Source organism: Bos indicus x Bos taurus, chromosome 3 (genome assembly GCF_003369695.1).
Source record: "Bos indicus x Bos taurus breed Angus x Brahman F1 hybrid chromosome 3, Bos_hybrid_MaternalHap_v2.0, whole genome shotgun sequence".
Lineage (NCBI taxonomy): Eukaryota > Metazoa > Chordata > Mammalia > Artiodactyla > Bovidae > Bos > Bos indicus x Bos taurus.
This window is the reverse complement of record NC_040078.1, coordinates 108,032,076-108,059,240: the sequence shown is the minus strand read 5'-3', so window position 1 is coordinate 108,059,240 and position 27,165 is coordinate 108,032,076. Positions and strand designations below refer to the sequence as shown.

At 54.1% G+C, this 27,165-nt stretch overlaps 2 protein-coding genes across 2 annotated transcripts in view; one reads left to right on the top strand and one right to left on the bottom strand.

Moving 5' to 3' along the window:
• Positions 1-5,343: 5,343 nt before the first annotated feature.
• On the bottom strand, positions 5,344-8,280 carry POU3F1 (POU class 3 homeobox 1). Its single transcript, XM_027537767.1, has one exon. It carries the CDS (start codon positions 8,237-8,239, stop codon positions 6,884-6,886), a length of 1,356 nt encoding a protein of 451 aa, XP_027393568.1. The 5' UTR covers positions 8,240-8,280; the 3' UTR covers positions 5,344-6,883.
• A 216-nt stretch (positions 8,281-8,496) lies between these two features.
• Positions 8,497-27,165, top strand: part of LOC113890363 — a 50,069-nt gene continuing 31,400 nt past the window's right edge. The window contains exon 1 of the mRNA XM_027538258.1: positions 8,497-9,109. Coding sequence (XP_027394059.1) covers positions 8,497-9,109 — 613 coding nt within the window. The remainder of the gene's footprint in view (positions 9,110-27,165) is intronic.

Genomic DNA, 27,165 nt, shown 5'->3' with positions numbered 1-27,165 from the left:
CCCAGGCTCCACATTACAACAGCTTTCACTCATCCATCACCTACTTAGGCTAAGCACTCTGTGTACATCATGCTCCTTAATCCTCGAAATAACTCTGTGAGGTAGGGACTGTCATTACCACCATATCAGGAAACTGAGGCACAGAAAGGATAAGGAGCTGGCCTAAAGTCACACAGCTGATAAGAAGGGGAGCCAGGATCTGTACCCAGATCCGTCTGGTCCCACAGCCCCCTACGCTTCACCATTCCACTCTCAGCCTCTCCTGAGACCTGGAGAGCATCCCCGGGGACTTGGATGACACTGGGGAAAGGCAGGTGACCTACAGTGGCAGGAGGGGGCTTTGCCAGAAGGCCAGGTCTGTCCATGAGCTGCAGGGGTCAACTCTAGCAGCTTCTGCGTGGAGGGGGCACTCCCTCCTCCCCGGGCTGCCCAGCCCCTGGGAGAGGCGGAGAATAGTGACAACTTCCCACCCTAAGCAGGGAGGGCAGCTGCAGCACAGGGTCCAGGTCTGCTCCTGCTCAGAGCTGAATAATCTGGAGCCTTTGAAGAAGGATTTCTGAAAAGCCATCAGGAGTGAATCATTGACTTAGGGAGGCGATGAATCAAAGGGGAGTTCATAAAACGGCAAATGAATCGGGTGTGTGAACGACGAGGCACTGCTAGTCCCCAGAACCCTCCGGGGACAAGAGAGCCGAGAGAAAAGAAATAAAAATAACACGGGGCTTTACGCCTGCTCCAAACCCGAGTCAGCCCCTCCTTTCATGTGGAAAGACAGAGGGGGACAGAGGGATGAGACCCACTGGTGGGTGAAGTGGGGCCAGAGGGAGGCTCTCCGGGCACGTTCGGCTCCCTGGTCCAGGCTGCGGGTGCAATCAGCAAACGCCTTTTCCCCTTCTTTCCAGGAGCCCTCACAAGAAAGAACACTGATTTTGACGAACACCCAAAATAATGTGAGATCAGGCACCATGCATTATGCATGAGGTCTGATTTAACATGAACATTATTTCTTGTGTACGAGACCATATGCCTCCGTGCTGTCTCTGCAGCCTAATAATACCCAGACCCACCCTGGTCAGGCTCAGCCAGAGACATGTCCACTGGGGGTGTGTGCGTGGGGGCGGGTAGCGCTGAAGCAGAGTCCTCCTGGTACTTGGCTCTTCTGAGCGGAGTCCATTCAGATGTCCTGGAGGTGGGTGGGAGGTAGGTCGTGCCCCTGGAGAAACACCAAGGAGCTGGGGGTGGGTGTGTGAAAGTGCCAGTGTGTATCTGTGTGTGTGTGTGAAAGAGAGAGAGAAAGAGAAAGATCAAGAGCCCATGACTACGAGATGCTGGGTTCATGGCGTGGCGATGGGGGACATGTGTTTAGCACAAGAGGGACGACGGCAGGAACGGATAGATCTAATTGCTGTGTGTGTTTGTATATATACACGCATATGTATGTGTGGGGGTGTGTGTTTAAAAAATAAGATCACACATACATACAAACACACAGCCTAACTTTAATTATCTGAAGGGAGCAGGCGAGATCTGGGAGGAGTTGGGAACAATGATGGGCAGGGATGTGTCTGGAAAGCAGCTTGTAGGGTGAGTGTTTGAAAATCCTGAGAGGAGGGGACCCTGCCAAGGGATGGAAAGGAGGCTGCGTGTGTTAAATCAAATAAGCACAGGCGCAGGTACCCAGCGACTCTGGAGAGCTCGATGCTAAAGGCCTTGAAGCTGGCATCGGACAGCCAGACGGTGGTACGGGTGTGCCTGCGAGTATCAGCATGTGCGTGAGTGAGCGAGCTAGCAGAATGTGCATTGGGGTTTTAGCTGGTTGAGAGGAGGAGTGGTGGTGATGGGTGTGAGTGGGGCAGAAGCAGAGGAGGCAGCCGTGATGGAGAATTTCTGAGGATGGCTGGGGCACAGGCTGGGTGGTAGATGGAGAAGGAAGGGTCACGGGCAAGTCTGTGTGTGTGTAAAGCCAGATCACTTCCTTTGAAGGCTAAGGTTGCCTCTGCTCTACCTGGCACCCCTCAGCGTGTAGCCAACTTAATGCTGATTTTGGGGTATGCTCAGCCGTGAGGTGGCCCTGGTGATGCCGCCACGTCCCAGCTCAGGGGCCAATAGAGGGCAGTCCTCCCACACGGAGGCCTCCCAAGTGGCAAGGGGAGCCTTGAAGGAGGGCAAATACTAACTCCAGGGCCTTCCCATATGCTCTGCAGGGACACGATCCATGGCTCCTCTGGTCACTATGCTCACTAAGCCAGAAAACCCGGATGAATCCCCTTTGCTAAGCCTAGGGGGAGCCTCCAGGCCAGGTAACTAACTTCCTCTTTCTCCTCTCCCTGCTCAGGTGGGTCTCCTTTCTGGAGCTCAAGCCCTGCTGGCAAAAGCCTGGGCCTGGAGATGTCACGGGAGGCTTGACCCTCCCCCATGTTGGCCCAGAGCCTCTTTGGAGGAGAATTGATTCTAAAGAGCCCTCAGCGGGCAGTTGCAGCTGGGGGTCAGCTAGTCCTGTGGACCCCTAGTGGAGTCCTGGGGTCAAAAGATGATGGCACAGGTTCTAAGCTATGCGACATAGAAGCCAGTGCAAACTCCTGGGGCAAGTGGTAGTGGGGAATACAGGCATCCTTGAAATTCAGGGGCGGGCACCTTCCAAATCTGCCTTGATGATCCCAGGCAACCACAATAGCCACCTTTCTTCTTTGCACGTTAGCCAACCCCCACCCTGCAAATATTCTCCCAGCTCAAAGCAGCAGCAGTGTAGCATGGACTTCCTTTCCCCGCTCCTATCTCTGGGAGCAGCTATGGATTTACAGGCACAGGAGCACACGTACACCTTCACACACCAACACCCATAGGTTCCTGCGGGGAGAGGGAGGCACTCTTTTAACTACCAGAATCAGTGGTTGTCTGATCTATGAAAAGAATTTTGTTCCAGTGAGAAGAGGAGGGAGATGGGATGAGAAAATCCCAAATCCACTGGGGAAAGCTTGGGAGGTCAATGCTAGGGACATCTGGCTCTCTTGAACAAAAGGAAGTTTGGAGCTCTCAGGAGTGAGCAGGTAGACCCCCATATATATGGGCTGGAAAAACCAAGGTCAAGCTCACAGCTGCCTGCCATTTCTAAACTCTATTCTACCTGGGGAGTAAGACTCCAGGGAAAAATATTGCCCCGTAGGTCCTATGGTTTCCTTCTTATAATGTCAGATATGTTGTGTTTCCTACCATCAACCCAGGCTGGAGACCAGGGGAAGGAGCCCCCTAGGGCCTTCTGCGACCAAGGGGTGGGTCAGCGGGTAGCTGTCCCAAGCTGGTGTCTCATTAAGCAAAACTGCAGCCAAATGGAAGATTTTCTTCCGTCCCCTTTCCCACTTTTTCCCCTCTTTTTGTTCTGCTCCTCAGCTGCTGTTGGATCTTGGGGGACTGCATTGTTTGGATGTTTTGGAGTTGACTTGCTTAAATAATAAATCCACCCCTTGGACCGGATTAAGCAGACAATTAGGAAATCAATCACTCAATTGGTGTCAGCTGCAGGCAGAGGCCAGGGAAGGGCCCCCCTCTTCCCGGACGCCCTTTCCAACCTCCAAACCTGCTGCACTCAGGCGGCAGGGAGCTCTGAGCTACGTTGGCTTCCATTTCAGGGCCTTGAGGCTGGGCCGAATCCAGGAAGGAAGGAACAGGGAGGGAGCGTGCGATTCCTTCAAAGTTGGAGATGAGAGGCTGAGCTGGGGTGGCCAGGGGCTCCTGGTTGTGCTGCCACCCAACCGGCAGGTAAAGTTTCTAACCTCCCTTGTAAAAAGCCTGGGGAGGCTCCCTGGCCTGCCGATTTGGGAAATGGGATGGCTAGGACACGGGTGCCAACTGCAGGGCTAATTGCTTACTAGGCTGGACCGAAGGTGTAAGGGGAAAAATAAACAAGCTGTGAGAGGCTAAGCCTGTGAAAACCATGATGGCCTCTGTACTTGGAGGGACAACTCTCTCCCGAGACTGAGTGGGGCAGAGCTCTGGGTGTCTCCAGGAACCTGCAGCATCGAAAAAGTCATCCCGAGGCCCAAACCTGCCAGAGACAGCCAACTTGGGGGCCTGGGAACCCCTCTCTGGGCACCCAAGATTCTGTCGGCTGGAGCCAAGGCCTCTCACAGACCTGGGCTTCGACAGCTTCCCCGGCAGGAGGGAGTCATACACATACCCTCGCTAGGGACACAACTTTCTCGCCGGGCAAGCAATTGTGCCTTCAAGCTTTGTCTCCACGAAGAGTAAGATAAACCTCATGTGGTTTCTCCTAAGATGGGAAAAGAACCGCATCTACGGAGGAAACAGGAAGAGCTGTTTTTATTAGTATTTTTAAGAGGAGTTGTTTTAAAGGACAAAGGATCTTCGCTGGGACACAGATAGTCAGGGGCTTTGGCTCTGGAACCCAGAGCTGCCTTCACCATCCTGACTCTGGGGAAGCGGGGGACGCTGTGCTGAAGGCTCGACAGGGGGATGTCTGAGCATGGCTGCTTCTCTTCCCCAGGTCATGAGTGCACGGCCCTGGAGTCTTCCATAGGCAGAGGCAACCACTCCCTGAGGAGTGTGGGGTTCCCTTGGTGACCCAGCCCTGGAGAGGAGATGCCAGGGCTTTCTGGTGGCACAGATGTTCTTGCCCTTGCTCCTCCCTGAGAGAAGTTGGGGCAGGTCGTTTGCCTGTAGAGAAGGAGTACTGGCTTTGCTCAAACACGTGGGAGTCCCTCCCCAGGCCATTTAACTCCTGCAGGACCCCGTCTGAGCTGCTAGGGCTCTTAGTGGATCCAGGCAGGTTCAGGTACCATTTGTTTGCAGGTGGAACGCCAGCTGGGGTGATCTGGTGGGACCTGACTCGCTTCCACCTGCCCCAAGACCTGGAATGATGAAGTTGGCCTGGGCTCCACCCAGGAAGTGCAAAGTGAAGCCAAAGTCAGGGGTGGGTGTGTGTGTTGGGGGGAATGTAAATACAGAGATACCTGGCTGGTGGGCCAGGTAGAGAGAGGCAGGCTTCTTCCTTGGCTCAGAAGAGCAGTTGAGTTGTGCCTGAGGAATGTTGATCCGAATTCGGTGCGGTGTCTGCAGTGTCTTATGCCCTGGTCAGATCCCAGGACAGTCTGTTTATGGGAGGGGGATATGAGGCGGCTTTATCTTCCCTAACTTCACTCATCTGAGGCAAGGGCCCAACTGGTACCCAAGTAACAAGCTGCCCCAATACTGGCCTAGAAGAAGGTCTGTGTGGTCACCTTCCTCCAAGATAGTGATGTCAGACTTTGGGGGAGGCAAGCCAGGGTATCCCATCACATCACCCATGAACCAACCCAGCCCTAGTAGTAAGGAGGACAGGACACAGCCCTGGGGTACATGTTTATGTGAGTAATAAAATATTTACTATAACATAAATATAAAGGGAACTTCCCAGTCTACATTATTATTACTTTTTTTTTTTTTTTTTGCAATAAGGATACAAAGAGAATGCACCAAAACATTGTTCCAAAAAATAATAAAAATAAAATAACAAAATTTAAATTCAAACGGTAACAGAACAAGAAATGGAGAAGGGGGAAGCTCCAAACACATCCAGAAAATAAATAGAGATGGATCAGAAATCTGGAAATCATATTAAAATATCTTTTTCGGATTAGTGAGTGTACAAAATCCTTCAGGATAGGGAGGGAGGGCAACCCGGAAAACCAAAAATAAAAACCAAGCACAAAATGTTTCTTTCTCCCCGCCAGTGTGTACATATCCTACATATTTACATGGTTCCCACCTCACCCCAAACTTGGGGAATTTCTCTCCAGGCCTCCCCCAGCATCCCGCGTCCTAGGGGGCTGGAAAGGGAGCGGATTCAGGCAGAAGGTTCTCAGGGAACGGCTTATTTCTACAGCTGGTTAAAAAATATCTCCAACTTTTCCAAGTTTCGTTTGTTTGTGGCCAGGAGGGCAGGGCCCCGCGGGGAGCCAGGGCCCTGCTTCTTGCTGGTCGGTCAACGGCGGGGCAGAAGCCCCTTCCCATCCGCGTGTGCGTGGGAGCGCAGATTCCTCCAGCGTGGCCGGGAACCGAGCAGAAGCTCGGGTAAAACGAAACGAAAAATGAACACTCGAATTTTTTTTTTGTTAGTTTTTTTTTTTGTTTGTTTTGCCTTTTTTTTTTTTTTTTTTTGAGGGGTAAGATAGGGAAGGTAAGGGGAAAAATAAATTAGGCTAGATTAAAGCTTTGGCTATTTCCTGCTTTTATACACAGACGCGGCTCTCGCGGCCTCCCCTCCGGGGCCCCGATAAATACAGTATACAGCGATTTAAATTAAGGGCGCGGGCGGAGTTAGAAGGACCCCAGGAGCCGAGAGGCTCCATGAATAAATAAAAACTGTAAAAAACCAAGCCCGGAAGAAGGGTAAGGGGGATGGGGCGCATCCTTATGGGAGAGAAGAGGCGTGGAGCGAATAAGGTGACAGTTCCCCACCCGCGACCCGCAGGCTCGGGGATCCGCGCGGGGAAGAGGGATGGGGAGTGCCTCTCTTCGTCCTCTCTCCCGGGGAATCCCTAACCCCGTACCGCGTTACCTGTCGCTGTGGGGAGGCCGCTGCCGGGATCCGGCCCCGAACAGCCCGAGGGGGCAGGGGCGGGGGTCGTCGAGGGGTTGGGGGCAGGGAGCAGGCGGCGGGCAGGATGCCCAGGGTGAGTTGGCGCGTTCCGGATCTTCGCTCCTCTCTCTCGGGGCTCGGGCGACGCAGCCTGTCGGCCGTCTTCGCCGCTCGCAGGAGAGGGTGGTCCGGGTGTTTGGTTTTATTCGAAAGTTTGGGCTTTTTGTAAAATCCAAAGCAACCGAACAAAAAAGAGTTCAGGCCGCGCGGCGCCTCGCCGCGCACCGGCGGGGGGCCCGGCCCGCGGGGTCACTGCACGGAGCCCGGCAGTGTGTGGTGGTGGTGGTGGTGCAGAGCGGCCGGCGGGGGCGGCGGGGGCGCCGAGGGCGGCGACGCGCTGCCCCCGCCGGGCCCCAGCTCGCCGGGGGCGTAAACGTCGTCCATGGGCGGGTGGCCGGCGCCGGCAGCCGGGGTCATGCGCTTCTCCTTCTGCCGCCGGTTGCAGAACCAGACCCGCACCACCTCCTTCTCCAGCTGCAGGCTGTCGGCCAAGCCTGTGATCTCGTGCGCCGAGGGCTTGGGGCACTTGAGAAAGTGGCTCTCGAGCGCGCCTTTGACCCCCACCTCGATGGACGTGCGCTTCTTGCGCTTGCGGCCCTGCGCCGCGATCTTGTCCAGGTTGGTGGGGCTGCCGCTGGACGAGTCGGTCTCCTCCAGCCACTTGTTGAGCAGCGGCTTGAGCTTGCACATGTTCTTGAAGCTCAGCTGCAGGGCCTCGAAGCGGCAGATGGTGGTCTGCGAGAACACGTTACCGTACAGCGTGCCCAGCGCCAGCCCCACGTCGGCCTGCGTGAAGCCCAGCTTGATGCGCCGCTGCTTGAACTGCTTGGCGAACTGCTCCAGGTCGTCCGAGCTGGGCGCGTCCTCGTCCGAGTGCTCGCCCACCGACGAGCCACCGCCGCCCGCCCCCGGGTGCAGGTGCGCCGCCGCCGCGTGCAGGCCGCCAGCGTGTGCATGTCCGTGTGCGTGTCCGTGGGCGCCCAGGTGCGGCGGAGGCGACGGCTCCAGCTGCGCCTCGTGGCCGTCCTCGTGCAGCGCGTGGTGCAGGCCCGGCCCCGCACCGCCACCGCCCGCCGCCAGCATCCCGGCCAGGCCGCCGCCGCCGCCCCCGGGGTAGGCCGCCTGCGCGTACAACCCCAGCGGTTGGGGCTGGTGGCCCCCGCCGGCCCCTGGCGACGGAGACATGGCGGGGCCCAAGTGATGTGCCGTGCCGCCCTGCGCCCATGCCGCGCCCGCGTGGGCCGCCCCCTGGTGCACCAGGCGCGCGTGGAAACCGCCGCCTCCGCCACCGTCGTCGGCTCGGCCGGTGCCGCCGCCTCCCGCCTTGCCGTGTTCCAGGTGCGGGCCGCCGGTCCAGTCGCCGCCGCCGCCTCCTCCCGTGGGTAACCACTGGGGGTGCGCTAGGCCCACTGGGTGGCCCGCGCCCGCGCCCAGCCACTCGTGGTGCATCAGCTTCTGCACTTCGCGGTACGCGGCCCCCGCGTGCAACCGCTCGGCGGCCGCAGCCGCTGCCGCTGCTGCCGCGGCATCCGGGTGCATAAGCGGTCCTGTGCCCCCGGCTCCGCCGCCGGGGCCCCGCGGCAAGTACTGCGCGGTGGTGGCCATGCCGCCCCGCGCCCCGCGCCGCGCCGCGCCGCCGCTCCTCTCCGTCTGCGGGCCCCGCCGCCGCGCTCCGCCGGCTTAAAGCCGGGACCCGCTCGGCGCTCCGGAGCCCCACCCCACCCGCCGCCCATTGGCTGCCCGCGGAGCCGCCTCCCGCCCCCCCGCGGCCCCGGCCCCCGCCCCCCGCGCCCGCCTGCCTCCCGGCCGGGCCGCCCAGAGCTCGCCATTGGGCCTCACTCCCGGGGTCCCGAGCGCCGGCCATGCTGATTGGCCGCTGGGGCTTCATTCACAGCCCCCCTACAGTCCGCATACACACTCACGCCCCGGGGGCGCGGCCGCCACGTGGGGAGTGGCGCGGGGGTGGTACTGGGACCGCACCCCCTCTCGTCCTGGCTGCGTGGGCCCGCTTTCCCCGGTCTCTGGAGACTCCGAGCCCGGCGGGTCCCACGCTCCACGCGAGCAGAATTCCCGCAGGTCTCCCGCCCGGGTGGCCAGAGGCGGTGGCGGGGATGGCGGGCTCCGGGAGGCGCTCCGGCTCCGAGAAGCCGCTTAGCCCCGCGCTCCTCCCTCCGCAGTGCCGCCGCCGGCGGGCCGGGATTCCCGCGGGTCTCGGCGGCCGCGAGCTGCAGGCGGCGCGGGTCCCCGGCTCGGTTGGTCACCTTGCCCGCCTCGCCTCCCACGGCTTCCAGCGGGCGCGGAGCTCTCCTCTGCGCGCCTCCCCGGCCCGTCTCGGTTTCCCTTCTTCGTCCTCTAGACCATCCAGCGCAACTCCGTCGACCTCCGCGGCCCTGAGAGAGCATCCGGCGCGGGCAGAGGCGTACCGGCCCGACCTCACGCCTCTCATGGACTCTTCTCCAGGGTACCATGGCCCAGGTGAGTACCGCGCGGGTGGCTCCGCGCCGAAACGGTCGGCGGCAGCGATGCTGTGGGGGAGACCGGAGTTCCAGTAACCAGGCCGATTCCGAGGTTCCTGAGTGAGAGGACCTCGAGGTGGAGACTGGCTCCGGGGAAATGCCGCTGACAGGGCTGGTGGACAAACAGGGCCCACGGATATCTGACCCACGCCACTGCCGCCTTCTCACTCCTTCTCCTTCCTGCCTGCATGGCTCATTGGCCTGGGTCATGGCAGGGTCACGCCTGGGGGGAAACTTGCTCTAGGTGAGGAGCCGCGTGGACTTGGGGAAGGGCACTGGCACCTCAGAAATCTGGAGTGCAGGCCGGGAGCTGTCCAGCTTTGCAGGGAACCCTGGGCTGGAGTTTAACCCACTTGCTTGGGGCTGCTGAAAAGGGCACTGGGATTGAAGAGGCCTTCCTTGTTGGCAAGGCTGGGGTATCTCCTCATCCCCCAGGTCTTTGAGGGCTCCCTGAAGGATCTTTAGTGGACTTAGGCCTCAGCATCAGCTCTTCCGTGACACGTTGGCTGGGGGTTGTGTGGAATGAGCTGAGCCTCCACTCTTCCCATGCTGAGGCTTGTCTCGGAGTCTTCCAGCTGCCAGTTCACCTCTATTCTGTCACTGACCTTGCCTCCAGTGGATTCATAGATTCCAGGGCCCCAGGGCCCCAGACTGCAGGACCAGGCTGGGGGCCCAGCTAGGGCCCTACTGGCGGGTCAGGACAGTGGAATAAAAGCTTCAGTGTGTGAAGGATGATGGGGGCTCAGGTGGCAGCTGCAGAGGGGGTGACTGGGACAGAGTCAACAGTGACAGGGGCACAGATGTGCTTATCCAGGCCTGGAATGCCCCAGGACTAGCCTCTGGCTAGCCTGCAAGGGAGAGTGGCCTTTGGCCACTGTCCTGAGCAAGCTGCTTAGGTCCCATCTCTATTGCAAGAGCTGTGATGGAGCTGTGTGTCTGAACCTGGCTAAAAATGCTGGGCTTTCCTGGACTCTGGCCCAGGAAGTTGTCGCCTTGCAGCATCCCAGGACTTCCTGACCTCTCTCCCAGGCCCAGGAGTTAGGACGACACCTGGGAATTCGTAGTGAAGTCCCCTTTCACTCCGGTGCTAACCAGGACGCTGTGACATTGAGGCTTAGGCTTCCAACCTGGACCTGCCACTATCTTCCTGGGCAAGAATAACTTCCTGGTTTGTTCTTTTACCTGTAGATTGGGACTATCAGTACCATAGGCAGCCCACCTGTCTCACTAAGGTAAGTCATAGAGTGGTACAAGACAGTGGGAGGGAGTAGGACTCAGAAAGGGCTTTTACTCTTGTTGTTTCTATTGTTAGCACCCAGTGAAGGAAGAGGTTACTCCCACTATCTAACTAAATCGCCATTCCCTCATCTGCAGAGTGGGGATGTGGAGGTTCGGATACTATGACCTCTTTGGTAACCTCCCTTCCAGCTCTGATGGTCTGAGTCTATGAACCTGTCTCAGTTTCTGTTGGAGGAAGGGAAATGTCTGGACAGTGGACAGATGTTGTTTGGAATGGTCACCATGAGCAATGGATGTTTTAACGAATAAATGCTTTTCATTCATGATGTTACCTGCTACTCTCAGCCCCAGGAGAGAGCACTAGAATTGTTCTCCCATTGCACAGATGAAGGAACTGAGGCCTGTTCAAGGGCTCAGAACAAGCCTCACCCTGTGGAGAATGATGGGGAAGTCCCACTCCCCATGGCTCCCCATCGTTCTCCCCAGGCTGCGGAAGGGGAAGTTTCCTGTGGAGGCAGTGACTTTGGCCTTCACAGCAGAGAAAGCTTACTGCCCTACCTCTGGCCAGCTGGTGCTCCTGAAGGCAAATTCCCAAGTCTGTGCTGAATTGAGGGGTGGCTGCAGCAAAACCAGACTCCTAAGCAAGTTACCAGCTTGTCGGCTAGCAAATCTAGTCGCAATCGCATTAATCCTTTTAACAGCCCTGCTCTTTGCTTTGCCTTTGGAGCCTCAGTTTCTTCGTATAAAAACAAGGACAGAAATGCCTACTTCTCAGGTTTGTTTTGGAGCTACAAGGATGAAACAAAGCATGTAATTTAGATGCCCTCTTAGTATGAGATGTTGTCCTGGGTTAACAGCAGTGTGAAGTAGGAAAGGATAACATTTCTTTCTCTGCTTTCAAAGTTTTAGATCCTCTACAATGATATGCGTTTGGTCTTGAGTCACAATTTTCTTGTATTTGAGAGTTAAGTTTTTCCTAGGAAGTCTCAGTATTCTGTTTGCTCTTTTTTTCTTTTTAAAGATATTTTTTGATGTGGACCACTTTTAACATCTGTATTGAATTTGTTACAATGTTGTTTCTGTTTTTTTTTGTTTTTGTTTTGGCCTCGAGGCATGTGTGATCTTAGCTCCCTAACCAGGGATCAAACCTGTACCCCCTGTATTGGAAGGTGAAGTCTTAACCACTGGATTGATAGGGAAGTCCCATGCCCTTTGCTCTTGCTCTTCGAGATTCTATGCAGGACACTGAGGGCGATGACATGGCTAGTGGCAGAGATACCCACTACAGAGCATCCCCTCTATCTAGGAGTCCTGCCCTCGTAGACCACAGAGAAAACCTGGAAGATGGAAGTCAGATACCCACCTGACCCGTGCAGACACAGAGTGGTTTAGGCATGTGAACAGATGTGCATTCACACACACAAAAATACACATAACATGCAGATACACACATGAAATTTAGCCTGAGGACAGACATACAGATTCATAATAGGAACACATGGACTCACATCATTAGGTCAGATATTCAAAGTCACACAAATCAACTGCTGCTGCTGCTAAGTCACTTTAGTCGTGTCCGACTCTGTGCGACCCCATAGACGGCAGCCCACCAGGCTCCCCCGTCCCTGGGATTCTCCAGGCAAGAACACTGGAGTGGGTTGCCATTTCCTTCTCCAATGCAGGAAAGTGAAAAGTGAAAGTGAAGTCACTCAGTCGTGTCCGACTCTTAGCGACCCCATGGACTGCAGCCTACTAGGCTCCTCCATCCATGGGATTTTCCAGGCAAGAGTACTGGAGTGGGGTGCCATTGCTTTCTCCAACACAAACCAACACACGATGATAAATACAGACATGTGTCTCAACATTTGCAGAGTCCACACCGAGGCTGAAGTCAGCTCAAGCAGGCATTCTCCTTCAGCCTACTAGACCCAGACCTATAGGAGACCTACAGGCCCCTGGGGTGACAAGCACGGAGGCTGTCAGCTGGCATGCCAGTTCACACAAATGGGCACACCCTCTTGTATTCACAAATGTGAGCATGCACTCTCCCACCCCATGCACAGATACAGAGAAGGCCCACCCCATGCATCACATAGACACCTACACCCTGTAGGAACTAACCCATCTACACAAGGGATCAGAAAGCCCAGGATGGGGCTGTGCCTAGCCCAGAGCTTAGCCCATGCAATTCAGCGGCCCCATTCATTTGAAGGAAGCAGGAAAGCCCTTTCTTTTCATATGTTTTTTTTTTCCCCCCACTCTCCTTGTCTGTGGAGGGCAGCTCCCAGCCAGGCCGCCGCCAGCCTCAGAGGCTCCCTGGCCTCCCTCCCCAGCGGGGGCCCCTGCCCAGCCTGCCCCCAGGCCAGGAGCTGCCTGGGCTTTCCCAGAATGGCGAGGCCTCCTCCAGGCCCTGGAGTGTGACCGAGCGCCTGCTCATTTGACACAGGTCAGCGAGCCTCCAGCAGATGGGGCCCTCGCTGTGGGGGGTCTCTGAGCCGGAGGGGCTGCAGTGGGGAGGCTCTGTGGGGATGAACTGCAGCTACACAAGCCCCCATATCCTCTCTCCGAAAAGTCTCAAGTCAGAGACACAAACCCCACAATCTACATTCACACTCCCGCCTGAGAGATTCAGAGGCGGCCTGTAGAATATGACCATACTCGCCATCAGCAAGCAGCAGGGCAGCCGCACACGCACTATAATATTCTAGATGCACATCCCAGACAGGCGAGCATGCACAATGGTGCACTGAATGAGGTTTGGGAGGGAGGAAGAGGGGGCAGCTGGGTCCAGCTGCTTTCCCGCTTTGGTCTCTGGGCTCCTGCCATTATGTCTTGTTGCAATGGGTCAGTGGGTCCTCGGAGTCCAGGGGAGCCCTGAGAGCAGATGCAGCCACAGACCTAAGGCCTTTTCTTCTTCTTCTTTTTAAAATATTTATTTATATTTATTTATTTGACCGTATTGGGTTTTGGCTGGGGCATGCAAACTCTTAGTTGTGGCATGTGGGATCTAGTTCCCCATCCAGGGATCAAAGCTGAGCCCCTTGTATTGGGAGTGTGGAGTCCTAGCCACTGGACCACCAGGGGAGTCCCCAAGGCCTTTTCAATATTGGAGGAAAAGGGGCTCCGGACACTCTACCTGGATCCCTCGCAAGTCAGGAATGCTGAGTGGAGGTAAAGAGAGGAGAGATTAGGCTTGTAGGGAGGGCTTCTGGGAGGAGCTCATGTCCTAGGATGCCCTCCTGTGTGCATGGGCTTGAAGTCTTTGTCCAAGGCAGGCTGAGTGGGAAGGGGGGCAAAACGGGGGAAGGCTGCTTCCGTTCCCTTCTCAGCCCACCAATCTTTCCCTTATGCTCCAGATCCTATGTTTTCAGTGTCAAGGAGCCCTAGGTTCCATCTTAACTCAGACCTGCCTGATGACACCAATCTCAGCTCTCCTGATCTCTGTGAACCTCAGTGTCCTCATCTGTAAGATGGGCAGGACAGTCTCCACTGGGTTCTTGTGGAGGCGGGATGAGATCACTGCCTGGATGGAAACTTGGAAAGGGAGAGCGTGGCTTGGTTTTCCTGCCTGGCTGCCAGGGGTGAGTAAGAGGCTGTGAGAGCAGGAGCAGAACCTGCCTGTTCCCTCAACCAGTTCTTGCTAAGGGGTGTCAGGAGCGACCACGCCCACACCCTGCTTGTTCTGGGCTGGAACGTGTTTCTGACTGGAAGCGTCTGGCAGGGTCCCGGCTGTCTCAGATTCCCGCCTGCCTGCGTGCTCAGTCGCTTCAGTCGTGTCTGACTCTTTGTGACCCCATGGACTGTAGCATACCAGGCTCCTCTGTCCATGGGATGTTCCAGGCAAGAATGATGGGAGTGTGTTGCCATACCCTCCTCCTGGGGAATCTTCCCGACCCAGGGATTGAACCTGAGTCTCTTATGTCTCCTGCGTTGGCAGGGGGGTTCTTTACCACTAGTGCCACCTAGGAAGCCCAGCCTGGGTAGGTACATCCACTTCCTCCCTGCAGGTTGGTGCCAGCTAGACGGATTCATAGCACTCCCCACTATCAAGAGATCCTTCCCACATGGGATGGGATCACTCTATTCTGAGCTCTCAAACCCCCTCCTCTCTCCCTCTGAACTCAGCCCCTCCAGGTGTCTTCTTCTTTTGTCCTTCCTGTGCTCCTGAGAGTCGCGTATAGGGGACCAGAATATAGGAGAGGCGCGGCTGCCTTTGGCAGAGGAGAATGAGGCATCCTTCATCTCACCTATTAAGTTTCCCTATTTCTCAGTCTTGGGGACGAGAAAGAAGGATGAAAGGTGAGATATCTTTTAGGAATGAACCTTTCCTTGTGTTTTTTCCCTTGCCTCAGCCTTCTAGGTCGATGGGTGGGGGTGAGGGTCCTCCCAGTGCATCAGTAGGATATTCAAATTAGGGGTGGTCAATTGCTCTTGAAATTTACTTTCGTTTTTAGCAGAATGGCAGCCTCTGAGCTGGTGTTAATGCCCACAATCCGGTTATGCAGAACACGCTCTCTGCAAATCGGTAAATCATTAGCAGGGATTAATCACTCTGAAAGGCTGGGGCTGGGTTTGAGTTTCTCTCTCTCTCACTTTTTTTTTTTTAACACACTTTTTATCTGGATGGCTGCAAAATTCACCACCACAGGGTGGGGTGGGAGCAACGAGTGATAATTTAAGTTCTTGTCATCATTGTTAGACAAGGGATGTGCCTTCCTGGGCTTGGTGTTGCCTCTGGCCGGCTGAGGGTGGGGGTGGGCAGCTCGAGTAGTCTGGAAGGGAGGGAGCTGGAAGGGAGTTCCTTGTGTCTGTGTGCCTTAGGGTGTTTACAGCAGTGAGCTGGGGGCTTGGTGTGCTTGTATAGGTTGGCAGCTGCAGGTTAGCATGCCTGCACGAATTCCTGTTTGTATTTTACAGATGTGCGTAAGTATTTCTGTGCTTGTGTTAGGGTGTTTGTGCTTGGTTTGTGTTAATATGTGTGCATTAGTGTTTGCGGTTGTTTCAGACAGTGCTTGCCATTGACAGTGCTTGCAAAGACCACACCTCACCTTCCTTAGTCTCCAGGAGGCTCTTGAGGGGGAGGAGGTAGAGCTGGAGGGAGGTCCTGACTTCACGGGGGGGCGTGGCTTATGCTTTATTTACATATGCATGAGCTGCTGCTTCTAGGAACTCCCCTTCAGAATAGACTGAGTCTAGTGGGGGAGCCCCTTATGGCAGATGGGGAGATGGGGAGGTCAGGGTCTCACTGTAACCCCTCTCATTTCTGTACCTCAAGTCTAGTGGCTTGGATTGGGAAAGCTGTAACTTCTGCAAAGCTGCAGTTAACAAAGCTCTGTCTCCTGATGGGAGCGGCATGGCAGTGATGGGATAGTTCTTTTCTCTTCCTAGTCTGCAATGCCCCTATGAGGGCTCTTGGGGAAAGAAGGGCATTCTTCCAGCCAGGACCAAGCTGATGAATGGGACTCACTCTCACTTAATGTCCACACTTCCAAATTTCTGTCTTCGTCTCTAGCTTAGTGCAACTTTGGAGCAGTAGTTACTTTCAAATGACTCAGAAATGGCATTTCTAGGGCGTTGGTCAGGGTACGAGTATGGAGATGAGGTCACAGGACTTCCCCCCTCCAGTCCCAGAGTGTGGGGTTTGAGGTAAGACTAAGTGGGCTTAGTCTTTACATCAGCTCTGATCCCCACCTAGTCCCCTTTGTACAGAGTCATCTCGGTGGCCCGGGTTCCATTGTCTACCATGCCACAGATGGCGCAGATGCTCTGTGCTCTTGTCCATGTGCCTCCTTCATTGCCCCACCGAATGTGCCTTCTTTCCCTCCGTGCAGCAGGCCAGCTTGGAGTCAGGGGGAAAGACAGAATAATACAGCTCTTTGGCTGTGCAAGTTGGGAGGGCCTGGAGAGAGCTGGCTGGGTTCAGTGCTGGCCTTCCTCAACTTTCTCAGGAGTAGCAGGTGGAGGGTGGCAGTGGCAAAGGAGAATTTAGGAATTATATTTTCCCAGGGACCTCTTAGCATCTTTATATATCTCTGGTGGCAGACATCTGTCTGAGCTTAGGGTAGCATCTGCCTGGGCTGGAGACAACATCTGTTTGAGGCTGGAACACCTGGCTGAGCCCAGAACATTATCTGGCCCCAGGAAAGCTTTCGTCTGGGCCCAGGACATGTATCTGAACCTGGCACAGCATCTGTCTGGGCCTGGTGCAACATCCTCCTGGCCTGGGGGCAATGTCTGTTTGAGTCCTGGACATCTGTCTGACTTGGGGATGTCTGCTAAGCCCAGAACAATACCTGTCTGAGCCTGGGGGTGGACTTGTCATTGCAGATAAAATCACCCTGGAGTCTCAACTTTGGTTTGTGGCTGAGAACAGAATATATGCCAGATTCATGTCCCTGCTCTCATTTCGGCCAGGAAAGGGCTCTTCTGTAGAGTGCCTCAGTTTACCTCCATCTGTAGGCCCATTGGCCTGCTAGCTCTGGGCACCTCAAGGGACAGCCATAGCCTACACCCCCGGAGCTCCAGGAAACCAAAGTTAAAAGAATAAGGGGGAGTGGATAGGTGATAAAATCTAGCTACTGTGCAAGTTGGGAGGGCCTGGGCTAGGACCATTCTTCCTTCCTCCAGTCCCTTTGTTGAATCAAACCTGAGAGCCCCCCCAAGACACACTCGGACATGTCACTTGCCTCCCGAGAAGCTGTTCCTTGCTCCCCATTGTGTATAGTATCCAACCCAAAGCCCCCTCTGGTCCTCTCCCTGCCTCTCCTCTGAACCAGCAGCATGGAGCTTCTTTCCCACAAACACATCAGGTCCTGATGGTTCCTTACCTGTGTGCACACAGCTCCCTCTCCTTGGAATGCCTTTCTCTCTGCCCCCTCCCCTGTCCTCCCATCACACCCTTCAGGTCCTAGTTCAAGGGGCGCCTGCTCTGGGGTTTCTTTTCACTCCCTCTCTAGACCAAGCCACAACTTCTGCCCTGCTTCCATGCTGTATTGTGAAGACTACCTCTGTGTTAGCATTTGTGGGCTGGCATGCCATTGCCATTGCCCTTTGTAGATCTGTCTCTCCTGGCAGTACTGTGAGCTCTGAGGAGCAGCTGGCTCTGGTTCGTGTCTGTCTCCCCAGCACCCAGCCCAATTCCTGGTCTCTGGCGGTGCCAGTAAGAAAGACCTGTCAGACGATGACATGGTTATGCTTCTGTCATCTCATTCCATTCTCTGTCTGTGACCTGGATGAAGATTCGAAGCTGACAGGAGCAGTGATGGCCAGGGAGCAGCAATGAATCGAGACCTATGACCTGTCTGAGGGCTCTGGGCATGGGACCCCATCTAAGTCAAGGCACACTTGGCCTAGCTTGTTGGAGAAGTTTCAGGTTTCCTGGGCTTACTGATCCTGCCAGAGAGGGGAAGTCACATAAAGTATTGTTACTATAAACACCATGTCCAGAGCAGACTGCTCTCCCTGACCATTTTTGGAGAAGAGTCTCTGAGGTCAGAGGCTGAGTAGGGAGGCATGCAGAACCATGAGGAGGTAGCTAGGAAATGGGTGCTCCCAGGACAGGGTCTCTGCCTTGGTGGCTTTTATTCCACCAAACAGAAGTAGCTTTCTTGTTTTTGCTGCTGGTGAAAGCCATGCAAACTCATTTGTCAAAATTCTTGGCCTCAGAAATATACGAAACAGAAAGTGGAGGGCCTCTGTTCATCCCTCTACCTCCCCTCTGTTAACTGCTCCTCAAGGCTATATCTTTCCAGAACTTGTTTGCATGGACACACAGTATTTAATAAAATTGCTGAGATTTATTGAGTGCTACCCTGTGCTGTGCTTCTGCCTGGGTTTCCACCTTGCATCCTCACCAAAGCACTCTGAATTAGGTGCAACTCTAATTCTCATTTTACAAACGAAGAAACTAAGAGATATTAACATTAATAGTAGCCCATGTACATTGGGTGCTTGCTAGGTAGGCGCCAGCTACCATTCTAAGTGCTGTGCATGCTATCTCGTTGAATGCCTATAGTATGTAGAATGCCTGGCATGTAGTAGGCAATCAATAAATGGGGGTTGATGCTTCTGACTTGAAAGTTCGAGAATCTCAGATGATACATCTAGAGTTGTTCAGTGGACCCCTAGATGGGAGGGCTCTTGTCCCAAACCTCTTGAGTTGCAGGCAGCCTCTGCTGTGTCTGGAGATGCTGACTCAGCAGTGAAAGATGTAAATTCCTACCTTGGTTTGCATTTGATTTACACATATTTATTTATGAGTGTCTTTGATTAATGTCAAAGTGCCTCGGAGACTTTTCTGCCAGGCTTCAGGGCCCTGCAGAGGGCATGGGTCAGTGTGGACCGGCTGCAGGTTCTGAACGTGCCTGTCTGGGGGGCTGTTGGATGGGGTGAAGGTGACACCTGGGGACAGGTGGATGGCAGCCTGGGGTCTGAGTAGGTAGGCTGGGGCTTAAGATTCTGGAATGGGTGGTTTGGGCAGCTGGTGTGAGTGGGGCTGTTTGTCAGCATAAGGCAGGATCCAGCTAAGGGGCTGGGGCAGAGTCAGAGTGCCAGGCACTGGGGTGGGTGACTGGTGGCCCTTTAGGTGGCCACGGTCCTAGATAAGCCAGGCAACCAGTCAGGCTTTCTGGGTAGGAACTCATATGCTAGGAGTCCTAGGAAATGGATGTGGGGCTCAGATTAGGACACCTGGTCTAACCTGGTGAGGCCTTCTAAAACAAAGCAGAAATCATTAAGAAGAATGAAATAATGCCATTTGCAGCAACCTGGATGGACCTAGAGATTGTCATACTGAGTGAAGTAAGTCAGACAGAGAAGGAGAAATATACTATGACATCCCTAATATGGGAATATAAAAGGAAATGTTACAAATGCTGTTACTTATAAGACAGAAAGAGACACACAGATTTAGAGAATGAGCTTACAGTGGCCCGGGGGAAGGATGGAGGGAAGGGATAGTTAGGGAGTTTGGGATGGACATGTACACACTGCTATATTTAAAATGCATAGCCGACAAGGACTATAGCACCGGGAATTCTGCTCCATGTTATGTGGCAGCCTGGATGGGAGGGGAGTTTGGGGGACAATGGATACTGTATATTTATGGCTGAGTCCCTTCACTGTTCACTCGAAACTATCACAACATTGTTTGTTAATGGGCTATACCCCAGTACAAAATAAAAAGTTAAAAAGAAAAAATAAAACAAGGCAGAAGCTTAGAGGCAGGAAGGAGCCTCCCTCCAGAGGTGTTCTGCCTGGTGCTGTCCAGGGCAGGGATCCCCTGCTTGGATGCTTTGGGACAGGGCGCACTTTTCACAATCAAGGCCTTGGGAAAATCTGCTCACTAGCAGGAATAGTCTGTGTGTGCCGGTGGTGCCCAGCCCTGTGCCTGGCACCATGGGGAAGGCCAGTCCCAGCCTGCAAACCTTGGCAGAGAAGCTGGTGAGATAAGGCGGGAAGGGCAGGGCCCTGGCCTTGATTGAAGGCTGCATGCACTTTTATCCATTATCTCCTTTGATCGTCAGCAGGATCAAAGGCAGTGACTGTCTTATCTCTACATTACTGAGGAGGAAGCAGAGACTCAGAGAGCTGCAGTGACTTGCCCAAGGTCACACCATGAGTGAAGGAGCTCAGATTTGAACCCAGTTCTGTTTCATTCTATAGTCTGGGCACGTAGTTTATTCTGCTTCAGCCATGTATACAATAAGGATCATACCCACCTTGCTTGATTGTTGTGAAGGTTAGATGAGCTCAAGTATGTAGGGAGCATAGCACAGTGGCTGGCAAACAGTAAGTGCTCAATAAAAGTTTTTTTCCTTAAGTAATAGAGCTAGGATTTTAAATTGTGGTCCAGTGGACTCTACTGTTTGCCTGGTACTATGGTTCTTGCCAAGGCTGGTTGGAAGGGGGCTGGTTGGGAACACAGCAGAACTCTGTTGTGGGTTGTGTGAGCTCTTATTGTGCGTGGACGCTGCTGGCCACCTGCATATGGGAGGGGCCACCTGCCAGCCAGAGCCCCTGCCAGCTCTAGTCCTAACCCTGGGTAGGGTGGGGTCTCTGAAGTTGTGTAGTTGGAATTGCCTGAATTTGTGTGTGTGTGTATGTGTGTGTATGTGTGTGTGTGTGTGTGTGTGTGTCTGTATTCTCGGTGAGGGTCCTTGACTGGGAAAGGAAAGACAACTTTGAGAGCTCTATTGGCAGGCAGAGGTCAGGGCCCTTTCTCATTTCCAGTGGCAGAGATGAATCAAGTGAGGGAGGGAACCCTCAGGTGAGGATATGAGGAAAGTCACTGACAGAGGAAATAGCAAGTGCAAAGGCTCTGGGGTTAGAATGGGCTTAATGTGTATCTTCCCCAGTAGTTATGGAGACAGTATTGACTTATATCTTCTCGTGTTTGGGGTGGAGGAGCTAGGTGGGAGCAGGGTTCCTTCATTCATTCGTATATTAATTCAGCAACTATTTAGCGCTCATTTTGTGCCAGGCACTATCCTACGTGCCGATGGCTAACATTTATTGAGCCCTTACTATATGTCTAAGCACTTTAGTATGTTATTTCATGTATTTTTTACGCAACACAAGGAATCCTGGGGAGATAGTTGGGTTTCCTTTGATTCCTTCAGACTCTTCCCACCTCCTAACCACCTCAGGCACCAGTGTCTGCCACTTAGACAGGGCAGGATCTGCACAATGGGTGAGGCAGGGTGGTCCTGAGAACGTCATGGCTCTGGAGTCTTACATGTCCTGGCTAGGCCCTGCCCAGGATCAGGCCCTGAGCCTCCTGGAAGCCACCCAGTAGAGGGTGGGGTGCCCACATTAATCCCATCCAACCAGGCCTGCCTCAGAACTTCCTCTCCCTGGGGCTCCCAGTCACATCTTCCCTGTATCCCCTCCATCGCTTAGATCCTGGCCCCCTGGTAGCTCCCTGCATAGCTAAGCCCTGTCTTCTGGGCTCTGCCCAGGGAGCCAAGTTATGGCTTGGCATATCGGCTCTTGGCAGGGAGAAAAGAAGGCTCTGTACTTGTTTTCTGGTGGGACTGTCCTGAGGCACTCCCTGTGCTTCACTAACACTGATGGAGGTCACAGGGATGGTGTTCACCTGGCCTGGCTCCCTCTGTCCCGTTCCCAGGTGGTGAGCACACAGGCCTCAGCCAGGGCGGGCTTCTCAGGTTCTGACCATCCATCTCTGTATGTGACCTGGGCTCTTCAACATCTCCTACAGGAAAAGGAACAGAGAAGAGGAAATGGAAAAGTTGCTCAAAATTCAGAGGCCAAGGAAGGAGTCTGGTGGATAAAGAAACCTGGGGAAGAAGGCTTTTTGGATAGCACAAAGGAAAAGGAAGATCTTGTTCTGATGGGCTATACTAACTTGGAAGTCATGACTCCATCTGTCTTCCCATCCACCCAACCATCTGTCTATCATCCATTCTTCCACTTGTCTATTCATTCACCCATCCATCCACCTGCTAGATCACCTGTCCATCCCCCAGTCCATCAATCCCTCCATCCCCCAACCTACCCACCCATCCATCCATTCATGCATGCCGCAGACCATCCATCCATCCCCCAACCCACCCATCCATCCATCCATCCATCCATCCCCTAGTCCATCCATCCATCCATCCATCTATCCATCCATCCATCTGTCCATCCCTCAGCCTACCCATGCATCCATGCATCCACTGACTGAATGCCTAACACAGCCACCGTTCAGTTATGTTTACTGAGTGTGTATGTTGGAGAGCTGGTCAGTGTTTGTACTTTTGTGACCCTTTTGTTTATGTAATTCCTTTCCCCACCTGGTTCTTACAGAAGTTCCTTGAGAACTCAGGGTCCCTATCCCTATAGAGCCAAGAGGAAGGGTTCTGTCTTGGCTGTGGGGTTGTCAGCAGCTGCCTGGCTTGGATACCCTGGGGGACTAGGGTCGTGGGGAATCTTGCATGCTGCTCCCACCCCTGCTGGGCTGGGCCTGTGACCCTCACTGTGACCCAGCTTGGAGGATGCCCTGCTGCTCCAGGGGCAGGGACTCACCGCCTGGCAGCCTGCCTGCACTGCTGCAGGGGCTGTTGGCCTCTTGCCAGCACCGACCTTTTGGAACGGTCAAGTTGTGTGGCTTCGGAGTCTCTCCACGCTTCTGTTGCTGCTGTAATAAACAAGCAGGCTGGGACTTAAGGCAGGAACTGGGTCGGGGATGGCTGCCCTGCTGGCAAGAGGTGGAGCCTCATGGGGCTCAGAGGAGTGGGTGGGCGAACATTGAACTGAGCTACTGCTGTGGGCTGGAGAGTTCAGGCTACTCTTCCCTGCCCTCCTCCCTGCCCAGACCAGACCTGTGGGGCAGCTCTGAGCAGCCCCGGTAGGAGGTGAAACTGAAGGAGGAGGGGCTTAGACAAAGACCCATATTCAAGACAAAGAGACATGGAGAGGCTGAGGGTTATAGAGATGAGGCTTCAGAGAGAGAGAGAGAGAGAGAGAGAGGGAGGGAGAGACTGAGACTCAGAAAGACTCAAAGGCCCTGACGAGGAGGGTTGGGGGAGGGAGTCCAAGGCAAGAGGAGAAAGCGGTGGGCCGAGGGGAATAGCTCTTCCAGAGGCAGGAAGTATGGAGCTTAATAACAGCCCCCCTCTATGTGGATAGCACCCCACAGTGAACAAAACTTTTCCACTTGCTTAAGCTCATTCAAGATTCACAATAGCCTGACTGAGATGGGCTTGGAGTCCTCCAAGGATGGGGGCAGGGATGTGCCCCGTTGTGGGAGCGGCAAGGGAAGAGGGAGCTGCAAAACTGGAACTGGAACCCGAGGACTGGCTGTGAGATGGGTCCTACAGAGTGGGCAGTGAGGGGTTTGGAGACAGAGTCCCCGGCTGGGCCTGGGTCCCTCCAGCAACTGAGTCTTTGTCAGCTGTGCTCAGAGGCCCTGGTTGGTGCTGCACCCTCCTGGTGCTGGGCATTGCTGCTCCTCTTCCCATGAGAAAGAAGTGTTGCTAGTCAGGAGGCCTCCCTCTTGGTCCCCTTTCTCCTGTCTCCCCTGGCTGCCTGGCTGTAGTGTAGGAGTGTGGGCTGTTGATGGCTTCCAGCTGAATCCAAGTCCGGGAATTGCCTTTGGTGGAAGAGGGGCACTTTGCCCCAAATTAGCCCCCTCCCTGGGGGCAGCCTGCCTCCAATGGCTGGTCTGTTGGCTGCGGGGTGTGCAAAGGCCCCTGATGTCCCTGTCGGGTTGGCTGTGATTGCACTGCGCTCAGTTTCTCCCTTTGTCCAGTGCTGCTTCCTTCTCTTGCAGTTGTCATAAGCGTCTTCTCCCATAAACATCCTTTATGCAAATCTCATAGTCTCAGAGCATTTCCAGGGAGTCTGACCCGTGACACGAACTCCAGCCATTGGGCACCACCTGGGCTCAGCTCAGCTCCCCTCCCAGGGATCCTTGTTTGCTTCCTAATCCGCATCTCCACCCAGCTCTCAGTCCCTCCTGCACCTGGCAATGCCTCCTACCTTGTCTTCTTGCTTTTGCTTCTGCTGCTCTAGAGCGGGGCTGCCCAGTACTGTAATCTCAGGCAGCTAGTTGGGCGCTTAAATTGTAACTCATCTGAATTGAGATGAGCTAGCTGCGAGTATAAAATACACACTGGATTTTGAAGACTTGGTATGAAAAAAAAAGAATGTAAACCATCTAATAATCTTTCAGTGTAGATGTCATATTGAGAGGATAATAATTGGATGAAATAAAATGTATTGTTAAAATTAATTTCACCTTCTTTACCTTTTAAAAATGTTTATTTTTATTTGTTTATTTGGCTGTGCTGGGTCTCAGTTGCAGCATGTGGGATATTTAGCTGTGCCATGTGGCATCTATTTCCCTGACCAGGGATGGAACCCAGGCCCCTGCATTGGGAGCCCAGAGTCTTAACTGTTGGATCACCAGGGGAGTCCCTGTTTCTTTACTTTTTGATGTGGCTATTAGAAACTTTTAAATCATATATGTGGCTTCCATTCTGCTGCATGGTCTGTTATTCCATGGCAGCCTGAAGGATCCTTTAAAATCTGGGTTGAACCATGTCCCCCCTCCATTCACAGCCCTTTAAATGCTCCCATCTTACACAGGCCAAAATCTGCCTGACTTACCCTCTTCTTCCTTGCAGATCTTCCCTCCTGCCATCCTCTCCCATATTCCCTTGCTCCAGCCACACTGCCTACACCAGCTACCCTTTTACTCCTTCAACTCATTTCAGGGCCTTTGCACTTCCTGTTCCCTCTGCCAGGAGTGATTTCCCACCTCTTCACGTGCTCAAACTCCTCCTCCCAAGGCGGTCTTTTCTGTCTACCCTGGCTAAAACAGCTGCCTCCCTCTCTAACGTCTGGGGCAGAGCATTTTCCCTTGTGCAGCATCACATTGTCTACTTGATTGTTTACATTGTGATTGTTCCCCAGTTTGAATGTAAGCTTCATAAAGCTTGGTTTGTCTTAGTCTGACAGACTTGGTTTGTCTTACTTACCAAAATATTCCTGTGTCTGGAACTGGGCCTGTGATAGACTAGACGGTCGATGAGTATTGGTCAAGTGATTGAAATTTACAAATGACAAAACTGATCCACGAAGATGAACTCGTGCCCAAAGCCACACAGCCAGGCAGGCACAGAGGAGGGAATAGCTCAAGGCTGAGGCCCAGGCTCTGTCCACTACAGGTACTGCCTGAAGCCTTTCCTTCCTCTTGGTCCCATCACATGGGAAGACAGGCACTGCCTGGGAGAGAGGGGATCTGGCTGCAGAGAGGCAGCAGACTCTATTTTTCTGGCATCTTTGATTTTCTGAGTCCTGGAGACTTCCAGGACTCAGACTTGCAGTGCCTGAGTGCACAGGCGCTCAGCTGCCAGTTTGTCCTTCCCGCCGCTGTGCACTCGGATTCCCCAGTTCAAGGAAGGCCCTTGGATCATGGTGGAGGGGAACAGGGAAACTATAGGGGAATAGGGGTATGGTCTTCCCAGGGGGCAGAAAGACTGTCTGCATGATGCTGAGTGTGGGGCATAGGGAGGAGGTCACGGCTGTGAGCAGAGACTCAGATGTGAGAAGATAGCAGCAGGGAGAGAGAGGAGCCCTGAAAACCGCAGGGCTCAGAGAAAGTGCAGGGGGACAGTCAGAGGACCAGATCTAGGGGGTGCACAGGCAAGGGGTAAGTTAGACTTGGGCCTGGTTGAGTTTGAGGTGCCTGTGAGGCGTCAGCATAGAGATGCCCTGGGGGCAATTGGATTCCCGGCTGTGGAGGGCAGTTTGCTCCAGGGAAGGAGGTTGGGGATTATTGGCAAAGAGAGAGGTAAATCTGTGGGAGTGGGAGAAGGCCCACGGGAGTGTGTGGCATGAGAGGAGGTGAGTATCGAGAACAGAACTGGGGACCCTTGCTTTAGAAGGCCATTTAGGGAAAACGAGCTGGAAAGGAACCTCAGAGGGACCAAAGGAGGCAGAAGGGGAATCAGACAACTGCTACCGAAACCTCAAGGGGGCTCCTTAAGTATTTACGGAATGAGTGAATGTGTGCATGAGTGTGGTGGGAAGGACTGGATGTTCCCCCGGCACTGGGCCCACTGATTCTCTGCTGAAGACCCACAGTCAAGGCTCCTTCTCCCTCCCAGGGACATTCTGGCTCTTACCTCTCTCCTGCCTTCTGGTCACCCCTTCCCCAGGGAGCCAGGATGGGATTACTGTCTCTGCATCAAACTAGGGAAACTGAGGCAGAGAGGACCAGAACCACAGAGGCATTCTGTGTCTCAGTGCACGTGTATGCTGGGGGCAGGACATTTCCAGACAGGGGACTCCCAGAGGAGTGGGGTGTTTTGGGGGTCTTCTGAAATTCACCTTTGGTCTGTGATTCCTTGCCCTGTAATTATGAAAACCCCACTGACACTTGGAAGGCTCTTGAGATCACCTGGTTCAACACTCTCATTTTATAGATGGAAAGACTGAAGCCCAGGAAAGGAAGAAGCCCGCCGAAGTTCAGAGTCACTGAAATAATAAGACCCAACTATCCTTTTTTTTTTTTTGGCTGAGCATGGGCTTTCTCTAGTTGCAGTGAGCACAGGCTACTCTTCACTGTGGGGCATGGGCTTCTCATTGCGGTGGCTTCGCTTGTTGCAGGGCACAGGCTCGAGGGTGCACGGGCCTTAGTTGCAGCACGCAGGCTCAGTAGTTGCGGTGCATGGGCTTAGTTGCCCTGCAGCATGTAGAATCTTCCTGGACCAGGAATCAAACCCATGTTCCCCGCATTGACAGGGGATTACTAACCACTGGATCCCCACTAGGGAAGTCCCCCCAACTACCATTTGTTGAACACCCACTATGTAAGCCAGGGGGTTCCCATCTATTTTTTTGTTGTTCCCTCTCTTTCCTTTGTAGTCTCTGATTTTGCAGGTGAAGTATCAGAAGTTCAGAGGGGTGAAGTGATTTGTCTGAAGTCACATAGTAGGTGGGCATAGGCCGGGATTTAGACTTGGATCTGTTTGGTCACCGGACCTTGGGTTGTTCCTCTACCCTCTGTAGTCTCCCAGATCCCAGGACCTGGGACTCCTGCATTCAGGCTAGAAGATTTTCTCTACTGGTTGCAGCTTTGCCAGACCCAGGCAGCAGCTCAGGGAAATGACGTTCAGCAGCACAGAGGGAGCACCAGCCTTGAGTGTCCACCATGCTCAAAGCAAATGGGAGAAGGAAGAGAGGGCCCCCCCAACCCACCCCTGCCCTGCCACTCAGCCAGGCAGCCTGGCTTTCTCCCTCCCTGGGGCTGGAGCTGCCTCTCCGCCT

What these genes read in the sequence shown, in the direction of transcription:
- POU3F1 (XM_027537767.1), bottom strand. Translation starts at nt 8,239, where the DNA reads ATGGCCACCACCGCGCAGTACTTGCCGCGGGGCCCCGGCGGCGGAGCC.